The sequence below is a fragment of the Paroedura picta genome, chromosome 15 (genome assembly GCF_049243985.1).
Source record: "Paroedura picta isolate Pp20150507F chromosome 15, Ppicta_v3.0, whole genome shotgun sequence".
NCBI classification, from domain to species: Eukaryota; Metazoa; Chordata; class Lepidosauria; order Squamata; family Gekkonidae; genus Paroedura; species Paroedura picta.
In genome coordinates this window covers 25611773-25623042 of record NC_135383.1, presented here as the reverse complement: position 1 = coordinate 25623042, position 11270 = coordinate 25611773, and the positions used below count along the sequence as shown (strand labels likewise).

Genomic DNA, 11270 nt, shown 5'->3' with positions numbered 1-11270 from the left:
AGGCCTTCCATCCTTCCGAGGTCGGTGAAATGAGTCCCCAGCTTGCTGGGGGGTAAATGGTAATGACTGGGGAAGGCACTGGCAAACCACCCTGTATTGAGTCTGCCATGAAAACGCTGGAGGGCGTCACCCCAAGGGTCAGACATGACTCGGTGCTTGCACAGGGGATACCTTTACCTGGATGCCATGAAAAACTTCATCTGCACATCCAGCCTGTCTCACGAAAGAGACAGGGGCGTTTTCTCCAGGATTATCAGCGGCCCTGTCTATGACCCATCAATATGAACTCCAGACGCCCTTCTTTGTACACCTGCCTTGAACTCTCCTGCAGGGATAAATCAATGTAGAACAGAAACACCATTTCCCTTGTCTTTTAATTTTACAATTCAGAGTGAAGAAACCTACTGATCAACATCCCACCCCCACCCCCACCCCCTATGGCTTCCCCGCCCTCTTGAGGCTCTTTCCTTTTCTTAAAAGAAAAAAGGTTTTGGCAGAGATGCCAGACTCCTATCATTCCAAGAAGCTGGTTTCAAAGGGCGAAGTCGAGGGAAGGCAGTCAGCTGAGGCCTCCAGCCGCTTTAAGGAAATGCCTCAGTCCGAAGTTCCAAGAGCAATAAGAGGCAGGAGGCAATAAACTGGAATTAACATACTGATGCAGAACAGGCCCAAGAATCTGGGGGAGTAAATGCTGGGACTGGAATGCCCACCAGTTTGTCACGTTCCACACAAAAACCACAAAGGCATTTGGGAACTTAAGCCTGGATGCCTCTTGTGCTCTTTCCTTCCCATCTCCCCCCGTCCCGTCCCCCCGTCCCCCGTATCTATCTGAGAAGATATTACAGTAAGGGCCTGCTTACTCAGAGCTTTGTACGTGATGATATGCACATCACCTTTGCCCTGTGATATTTTTAAACCCATGTGATTGTGGGCAAGCACCTATTGGCCTGTGCCTATACTAGTAGCAGTGACCAGTGAGGCAAATCTAGCTGCTCGTCCCTGCCATTCAGTGAGGCAGATTTATTACCTGGACGAATCCCTCCCTTCTTCACAGCTCCAGGGAGGGAACAGTCATCAACTAATTCAAAGGATCCAAGGAAGTTTGGGGCTGTTCACCTATACCCTGGCTTTTCAGGACTGCCTGGGGCCAGGTGGCCAGAGTAGCGAATGGTTTAGGTGAGGAGCAGAATAAAGTGGTAGACCCCAAAGGTAACAGGTTCTAGCCTGATCCAGGGGTGTGCAATAAGAAATTGGGGGGGGGGGGGGCTTGGAGTTTGGACCGAATCATCCCAATACAAACATCGGTATAGGGATTTGGCTTCAGCAAGATTTGGGGCTCCTGAATCGATTCAGCTCCATTTGTACCCTATGGAACCACTGAAGTCAATGAGATATCTAGCCTGTGTGTTCAGTGGTCTGGTAGGGACAGGGGTTGAGGTAGTGTCACCAAATTTACCACGCAGCTGCTGGAGCCGCTCCTCAAAAGTACCTCCAAGTTTCAAAAATATTGGACCATGGAGTCCAGTTTCATGGACACCCAAAGAAGGTGCCCCCATCTTCCAATGTTTCCAATAATTATGATTCTGTGCCACCATGGGACACTGTGTTGTGCTGCTGGGCTCTGGTACATAGCACTGTTTCTGCTGTCCCTGCAGAAATGCCCCTCCCCCTCAGTTTCTATTGCAGTTTTTATTCTGCAAAGTGAACTAGGTCCTGTTGGGTGGCACTGCCACAATGGCACTGGCAGAAATGTCACTGCAGTGACTCTTTGGGACATTCTGCTGGGCTTGTACTGCCTGCCTATTTTCTCCCACTGGAAACAATAGAGCAGGGGTAATCAAACTGCGGCCCTCCAGATGTCCGTGGACTACAATTCCCAGGAGCCCCTGCCAGCGAATGCTGGCAGGGGCTCCTGGGAATTGTAGTCCACGGACATCTGGAGGGCCGCAGTTTGACTACCCCTGCAATAGAGGATGGGGGCACCTTCTTTGGGTGTCCATGGAACTAGATCCCCTGGGCCAGTATCTTTGAAACTTGGGGGTTCTTTTGAGGAGGGGATCCAGCAGCTACATGGCAAATTTTGTGGTACTACTTGAACCTTTGTCCCCACCAGGCCACTGAATAGATGGGGTTGGGGATTCTTTTGAGGAGAAGCTCCAGCTGCTATACTGCAAATTTGCCCCCCCCCCCACTACCACCAGACCACTGGATAGACTTAGGTTGAATTTCCCATTGACTTTAAAGGCTCCATAGGATATAATTAGCCAAATATATATTGAGGACTTCTAAATCTTGCCCTACCTAAAACCGAATCAATTCAGATTTAGCAATTTGGCACCCAAATCAACCTGGAGAACCACAGTTCCTCTTTAAAAAAAGGAACTGAATTGAGATGGATTCATTTTTTCTCAAATTTGGCTAAGCTGAATTATACACCCTTCACCTGATCCTTTAAATGCTGTGCCAATGTTCAACTTACAGAGAATGACTCACACAGGGCAGGTGTGGCCAAACTGGCACTCCAGATGTCCATGAACTACAATTCCCATGAGCCCCTGCTCTGGCCCTGTGACTGAAGGTGCAGTTACTGTGAAGTTTAGAGCAGTCAATGCATAGAAATGTACTGGCCCCCTTTCTTCCCAGGAGTTGAAGCTCCAAAGCTTCAGTAAGGCCATTACGGTGTTGGAAAACAGCTCTCTATGCGATGTCTCCTGACTTGTGGAGTGTAAACAGAAACTCTCTTACCATAGAGTTAGTGAGATAGATAGGACACTGACCACTCTCACCTTTGATCACACTGACCTGTCCCTAGAGGGTAATTTCCTATTTCTACAGTCCCCATTCCCTTTCTCCTCCATCTCTCCATGAAGCAACCTGATGGCAGGTAGATGCCTCAAGCATCTCTCTCCATCCAGCTATTTAGAATAGAACAGGAACCTTATCTTTACCTCCAAGTATGTAGTATTAAGTTCTTTATTAAACAATCGTTATATTCGTTAAGTACCACGTTTGTGAACGTGTGTTTCTTTGTTTGTTGTTTTCACTCCACACGCACTCTGCCAGCCGCTGCGTTACTTGCCTCATCAAGGCACTCTGCTAACTTTGCAGGGGTAGTCAAACTGCGGCCCTCCAGATGTCCATGGAATGCTGGCAGGGGCTTCTGGGAATTGTAGTCCATGGACATCTGGAGGGCCGCAGTTTGACTACCCCTGCTTTAAGGATATTAAGACTTTACCAATCCTTAATATCCAGAGAAGTTCAGGAGCAGGTCTTTATCGCCCCTAGCCCCCCAGCCCCCCACTCAGAGTTCCTTGCAACTTCAGAGGGGCATGTGGGATAGCAGAAGAGACACTGAAAGGAGGAGCCAACTGCCCACCAAGGACCCTTCCTTGCTCTTCCATCAGCCACCACGAAGCAGCTGGAAGTTGGCAACTCTGTCTCAGGCACACAATTATTGACACCTCCCGAGGCTTTCTGGGGGGGGGGATGCCATGAGAGCAAACAGTGGAGTGAAACCAGTGTGGGGGTTTACAGCGTAGTTAACAGAAGCAGGTGGATGGTGGACATTCAACCAACAGTTCGTCGCACGGATCTTAAGGCCCATCTGCAGCTCCAGGATCCAAAGGGGGATTTTCTTCTTGCTCTCTTCTGTAGGCAAAGCTGAAAAGATGTGGAAACTGGATGTTTGGCAGCTTGCAGTGGCTTTGGACAGCCAGAAATGACACAACGGTCCACGTGATGTTGTTTGGTTATGACAACCAAGTGGTGGGATGCGCATGGCGAGGTGCTAGCCTTGGATGGCTGCACACTGTGAAGCTTGCAAGGGTCTCCTCCAATATCATCCCGACTCATCCCGTGAGGATCCCCCTCCTCCAGAAAGGAAATGCGGGATCACAGGGACTAGCTTCTCCAGCAGTTCTCAAAGTAATTTCAGCCACTGAAAGAGTTGGGGACAGGAAGGAGTTTCCACAACCAACTGAAGCTTTCTGCTTTACTTTCCGCAGACCCGACACCAGCTCGAAAAACGAGGAATTGGGGAGAGAAACTTTGGCCTTCCAATGTCACCAGTCAGCAGCGGAAATGCCCAGGGCGCAAGAGGCCGTCCTCCCTGCATTGCACCAAGAGCAAAACGCCTGATTTTGCTAGGAAAGCTGCTCAGTCGGCCTCATCTGGAGGTCACCAATCTGGAAGAGAGAGTTTTCAATACCGTCAATGTTGCAAAATGGAAGAAACACACGAGACGTCTGCATCTACTTGTGCTTCCTTTGGGACGTTACGGCAGGGGTAGTCAAACTGCGGCCCTCCAGATGTCCGTGGACTACAATTCCCAGGAGCCCCCTGCCAGCGTTCGCTGGCTGGGGCTCATGGGAATTGTAGTCCATGGACATCTGGAGGGCCGCAGTTTGACTACCCCTGCGTTACGGGCATTTGCTCTGCGGGACTTCAGACAGTGCCGCAGCGTAGTTTGGTATAGTGAGAGCCAGTTTGGTGGAGTGGTTAGGAGTGTGGACTTCTAATCTGGCATGCCGGGTTCGATTCTGCACTGCCCCACATGCAGCCAGCTGGGTGACCTTGGGCTCGCCACGGCACTGATAAAGCTGTTCTGACCGAGCAGGAATCTCAGGGCTCTCTCAGCCTCACCCACCCCACAGGGTGTCTGTTGTGGTGAGAGGAAAGGGAAGGTGACGGTAAGCTGCTTTGAGCCTCCTTCGGGTAGGGAAAAGCGGCATATAAGAACCAACCCTTCTTGTTGTTCTTCTTCTTCTTCTAGTTCTATGGTTGAGGCCAGAAACAATACCAAAATTTTGGCCTCCCCACTAAAAACACCAGCCAAATTGTCACCACGCTGCAGAACGGACATCAACATAACCTCCCCCCGCTAGAGAATTAAAGGCAACCTTGGAATGAGTGGGCTTGGTGAGGATAAATAAAGCACGTTATTTTATAGTTTGCATTAATGTACGCTATTTTGTTTTATAGATGTCGTTGTCCGCCCTGAGCCTTTGGGGAAGGGTGGGTAATTAATTTTTAAAAATTTGATGATGATTATTATTATTATTACTATTAATATTATGTGATACAACAGCTACACACCCCTCTTCTAGATGTCTCACAGCCCCTGGAACCATTGGAAAGAGAATCTAAGGAGGGACCTCCCTTGAGATCTCTTGGAAGATAAGGTACCACTGAGCTCTGGACCTGGTGAAAAAATCCTCACCAGTGATATGCAGAGAGACTCAACAATTGGGGGCTTTCTGCACTCCTTCAAAATCGCACAATGGTTTCCAATTGAAAACGCTACTGATTTGCCGTTATGCACAACGTCGTTGACAATCTGCCACACACCTGAAACCGATCCGCAAAAAGCGCTTCGTTGTAGCGCTTTCAGGGAAATCCCCAAAAGTGGATTCACCCTCCGGAAAGCGCTACACTCCTGCAACCAATCTGCAACACTAGCGGGAAAGTTCTGTGCATTACCATTGTTGTGGTTTCTACAAAGTCCCTCCCCCTGGCTCTCTCCTCTGATCTTCCGGCGAAGCGATCGCCATTTTTTTTCTCCGAGCGAGCGAAGTTCAACCCACCAGCAAGCCTGTTTAGAGGCTTCCCCGGCTTCAGTCCCTCCCCAGAGCTGTTTAGTCACTAAGCACAAACAACAGAGAAGCCCGTTTGCTGATGTATTTTCCCTTTATTTTTCACACTGTTTTCGGCCGAAAATCGCGCCCGTGGGGGGGGAGGTTTCACTCGGGGGGAGCGTGACAACGATGAAACGGCAGCTCAAACACACCTGCAAGCTGGATGGGTCTCTCCGTTGCAACGAATTAACGCAGATTCGTTGCAACGTCTGTGTGTGTGTGTGTTTTTTTTAAAGCTTTCTTAAAGGGAAAGGGGCTGTTTGGGAGCATGCTAACGGCCGCCCATTGGCTGCTTGATGGCCAGGGGCGGGATGAGCTCAGCAATAGCGCTTCCTGGCTAGCGATTTTTGCCGAGACCGGAACCCTGTGGGAAACGATAAAAACGCAACTGGATTCCACTACAAAGGCAGGTATGCATAACGACGAATTCTACCATTTTAAATGGGGATTTTTCGTTCAGCAAACAATTTGCTACAAGGATCCTGGTGCGGAAAGCCCCTGGCATTCAAAGGTACACTGTCACTGAACATGGAGGTCTTACTCTTACAACTCAAGGATTCTGGGTGGCACTCACAAGGCATGGTCTCAGCGTTGCCTCCTGCCTCCCCCACAGATCACAACATATCCCAGGTTTCACCAAAGAAATCACTGAGCAGCAGAGTCAGGACAAAAAGAAAGACTGCTCTTCTACATGCAGCATGTAGTTAAAACCTAGCAAGACGCCAGGCGTTCTCTGGTCCTTGCAACACAAAGACCGTCCTGGGAGTACAAATCCAGGCATGGTAATCAACGGTGCAATATATTATTGGGAACATGAACTCCACAAAAGCGAAATATAAATCCACGCCTGGCTCTGTGGCTCTGCATTAAAAGTACAGCCCTGAGGCACTGCATTAAATCCACAGCTCGGCTAAGAGAAGAAGAACCCACCAGACATTGTGCTGATTTTGAGGAACATGAGGCTGGCCCACGAGTGATATCCCCGCATGCTCAGCCTCTTGCGCCAGGCTCGAGCGCTGCAAAATCAGCTTGATATCTGTGTGGCTTTTCTCTTCCCCGGGACGTCTGTCAGCCACAGAGCCAGACGTGGATTTATATTTCGCTTTTGTGGAGTTCATGTTTCTGATAATATATTGCACCGTTGATTACCCTACCTGGATTTGCATTCTCCGTTCTGTTTTTGCGTTGCTGTCATCTCTCCTGAGAGTTCCCTCTGGACTGTGTTCTTTCTCTGATCCTTGGCACCCATTTTTGAGGGAGCTGTGTAGGAACTGACTTGAAGGAAAAGATGATTCCCTCCGGCTCATGGCGCACCCAAGGCCCCTTCCCTTGCCGAAGTCCTAGAAGAGGGGGAATGAAGCCTTCCCTCCCGCCCTTTGGGAATACAGAAACCAGAGGGCCGCTTTCACAAAGGCCTACCTGTACGTGAGGTGGAGCACTGAGGACGTATACGACGGCACTGGCCAGATCCTCGGCTTTGAGACACTGGAGAGAGGGGAAAATGAGAATTAGTCCTTGTGCCAGGAGGGCGGGGCCAGAGGTCCGGCTTCCATTCGAGCCCAGAACCTGACTTACTCCATCTTCAGACATCTTTATGCTCCTCCTCAGCATCCACAGTCAACCCTCATTTTTAAGGTCAGACCCCCCAAACCAGGGGTAGTCAAACTGCGGCCCTCCAGATGTCCATGGACTACAATTCCCAGGAGCCCCTGCCAGCATTCGCTGGCAGGGGCTCCTGGGAATTGTAGTCCATGGACATCTGGAGGGCCGCAGTTTGACTACCCCTGCCCCAAACTATCAATTTTCTTATATAGGAGACCAGAAGAAGAAAAAAATACTAGCAAAAGATGGTGGATAGGCGTCAACGAAACCCGGCACGCAGGAGACCTCAGATCCGGAGGGAAGAGCCCCCACAGATCGGCTCAGGGCCTCCAACATCCGGGGACGGACTACCGGAGGAGATTAGGGGGAGACTAGTGTGTCCACCCCAGTTCTGCTGGTCACAGCCATGATCAGCCCTCTCCTGGGGCAGGAGCTTGCCAAAGGCAAATGTACCTTGACGCCATCTTTCTCCACCCCTCCGTCAAATTTTTCCCAAGCCTCCGTTAGGTGTTGAGAGGGTGAGCATGGCTAACTTGTGAGGCAAGTTAGGTTGAACAAGACGGACTGGCCCGAAGTCACTGTTTGGGGGGGGGGGGGTTCATATTTGTTCCGAACCTGGTTCCAAGCATGTCCCTTCCTGGTCCTTTCCCCAACCTCCTGCTGTCCCGGCTGCCGCAGCAACTGAAACCTTTTCGGTCCTGGCCCCTACCTGGTGGAATGAGCTCCCGGGGGAGCTGCGGGCTCTGTGGGAGCTCTCTGGGTTCTGCTGGGCATGCAAAATGGAGCTCTTCCGCCAGGCATTTGGTTGAGGCCGGGGTTTTCGATTGGGTCGTCCCCCCCAAGGCCCTATTGAACGGCAGTGCTAGACTGTTGAGGGGCCTAATCTCAACCTCTAGCCGGGTTTATTCCATTTTATGTTATGCTTTCAGTTACTATTTCATCTACACTGACCGATGCCCGGAATACGGGGGATGGTTATATTAGGTTATATTAGGGACCAAGCCCTATGAAGACAGGTTGAGGGACTTGGGAATGTTCAGCCTGGAGAAAAGGAGGTTGAGAGGGGACATGATAGCCCTCTTTAAGTCTTTGAAAGGTTGTCACGTGGAGGAGGGCAGGATGCTGTTTCTGTTGGCTGCAGAGGAGAGGACACGCAGTAATGGGTTTAAACTTCAAGTACAACGATATAAGAGCCTCTTGTGGCGCAGAGTGGTAAGGCAGCCGCCTGAAAGCTTTGCTCATGAGGTTGGGAGTTCGATCCCAGCAGCCGGCTCAAGGTTGACTCAGCCTTCCATCCTTCCGAGGTCGGTAAAATGAGTACCCAGCTTGCTGCTGGGGGGTAAACGGTCATGACTGGGGAAGGCACTGGCAAACCACCCCGTATTGAATCTGCCATGAAAACGCTAGAGGGCGTCACCCCAAGGGTCAGACATGACTCGGTGCTTGCATAGGGGATACCTTTACCTTTACCTTACAACGATATAGGCTAGATATCAGGAAAAGATTTTTCACAGTCAGAGTAGTTCAGCAGTGGAATAGGCTGCCTAAGGAGGTGGTGAGCTCCCCCTCACTGGCAGTCTTCAAGCAAAGGTTGGATACACACTTTTCTTGGATGCTTTAGGATGCTTAGGGCTGATCCTGCGTAGAGCAGGGGGTTGGACTAGGTGGCCTGTGTGGCCCCTTCCAACTCTATGATTCTATGATTCTAGGTCGTCGCCATTTGCCATATGTTGTAAACTGTTTTAATTGTTTTATGGGGATTTTAAAATTGTATGGATGTTCCTATTTTGTTAACCGCCGTGAGCCAGTTATGGGAGTGGTGGTATAAAAATCAAATTAACAACAACCAACAACAACAACAAACATCTGCTTGTTCTGGAAGAGCCCGTTTTCACGTGACGCCTCACAGGTGCTCCCCACTCATGGCCTGCGTCTCTAAACCAAGGGGATTTGAATCGGGCTCGTTCCTCCCACCAGATGTGCTCAGTCACCTACCCGAATACTCTCGTACGTTGCCGCAGCTCTCTCCGGATCGCTATCGTGGAGTTTAAAAGCAAATCCAGTCTCCACCAGTCCTGGAGATATGCACTAAGAAGAGAGGGAAGAAAAATAAAGACAGCACCCTAACAAGATTTGCAACTTTCTTCAGCACAAAGACAACAAAGGTTTTTAGCAAGGTCTTCATAATCGTCCCTTGGAGCCCAGCCTTTCGGCAGCCAAAGAGGCCGTTCGCGCCCAAAGCTGTCAGCTCCGTGGTGCCCAACCTACCATGACAGCTCCTCAGGGGCTCCTCAGGGGCTCCTCAGCCTCTTCCCTACCTCCTGCCTGAACGGACTCGGCCACAAGCTATTCCTGGCATTGCCATGAAACCAGGGAGCCGGCCCCTTCCGTTGACCTGGCCATGGCATCCTTGCATGGAATCTGCACCGGAGCCTGGAGGCCGAGTCCTGCTTCTACCTGCCTCCTATCTCCAGAAGACATGAAACTAGAAGATGTGATGAAGGCTACTTGGGAGGGTGGTTCATAACACGGACACCGTCTGATCCAGTGATCTGGGGATGTGATGCTCAGTCCTGAGGATACACTAGTCCAGTGGTTCTCAACCTTCCTAATGCCACAATCCTGACCAGTGCCGTCTACAATGGGACTATGACATCTTGTGATTTTGATGTGATGTCCCTGTTGATACAGCCCAAAATGGCATTCGCCATTTTACCGCTGCATCACACTGCCTGCTCATGTTTAGTTTACAATCCACAAGTACCCCAAGGTCTCGTTCACACACAGTATTACCTAGAAGCGTATCCCCCATCCAGTAGGCATGCTTTTCATTTTTCTGACCCAGATGCAGAACTTTACACTTATCTCTATTAAATTGCATCTTGTTCTCATTTACCCCTTTTTCCATTGTGTTCAGATCTTGTTGAGCTCTGTCTCTATCTTCCGGAGTTGAACTCTGTCTCTATCTTCTGGAGCAGTGGTCCCCAACCTTTTTATCACCAGGGACCACTCAATGCCGGGGACCACTCACCGGGGACCACTCAGCGCCTTTTACTGAGGCCTGGTGGGGGGGGGGGTAGTTTACTCTTCTACTCTCAACCACTGCCCTAACGCTCTCTGATCGCTATGGTAATGTTTAAACATCCCTTTAAAATAAGATACAGACACGCCACAACAATGAAGTATGTTGTAAAGGGCCGGGGGCATGAAGTAAAGGGCCGGGGGGGAGAAGGCGTCCTTCGGGGCCCACCTCCAATTAGTCGAAGGGCCACATGTGGTCTGCGGCCCACAGGTTGGGGATCGCTATTCTGGAGTATTTGCCAGTCCTCCCCATTTGGTGTCATCTGCAAACTTGCTGAGTCATCCCTCCATCAGGATAGTCACTCTCTGGCACCTGAAAGCCTTTGACAGGAGGCACCGGGCACTCTGCCATTCAAAGCGCATGTCCTGGCCGTGAACTCTGACCTTGCCACAGGCCCAGCATAAGAGGATGCCTTGTCTCAAGGGAGAACTAGCAAATCCAGAATTGCCAACTCCAAAGTCTCCGGCAGAGGTCTTCCCAAGCCCCACCACCCGAGGGCCTTTCCCTGCAGCTGCCACCCACTGGGCCTGGGGTCTCCAGCATGCAAGTGAATGCTCATGGGCCAACGCTCTGGACAGCTGCAGCCAGGTTGTCAATCTACCCATCCATCTCTATGGTTCAAGGCCCACATGTCAGATTCGGGGCAATTAGGACCTCAAGTGCCCCATAAGGAGCAATCAGCACTAGAACTTCCTGAAAGGAGCCGTGTCCGTCAACTGCCTGAGGCCAAACATTTACCTTCCTCCGGGCAGCCTGCTAGAAGGAACAGGGGGCACGACGGCCTAGATGACCTCTGCCCTCCTAGCTGCCCTGGCTCCAGACTGGAGACCGAATCACATTCAAGGTTTTGGCTATGGCCTTTGAAGCCCTAAACAGCCTGGGACCATTGCACCTGCGGTACTGCCTCTTCCTAGATATCCATCAAAGAGCATTAAGATCAAGCAAGCAAAATC

At 50.6% G+C, this 11270-nt stretch overlaps 1 protein-coding gene across 1 annotated transcript in view; it reads right to left on the bottom strand.

Moving 5' to 3' along the window:
• Nucleotides 1-3977: 3977 nt before the first annotated feature.
• Nucleotides 3978-11270, bottom strand: part of DHRS11 (dehydrogenase/reductase 11) — a 35316-nt gene continuing 28023 nt past the window's right edge. The window contains exons 5-7 of the mRNA XM_077311910.1: nucleotides 9231-9323; nucleotides 7053-7118; nucleotides 3978-4184 (exon numbers count right to left, since the gene is read on the bottom strand). Coding sequence (XP_077168025.1) covers nucleotides 4143-4184; nucleotides 7053-7118; nucleotides 9231-9323 — 201 coding nt within the window. The 3' untranslated portion in view covers nucleotides 3978-4142. The remainder of the gene's footprint in view (nucleotides 4185-7052; nucleotides 7119-9230; nucleotides 9324-11270) is intronic.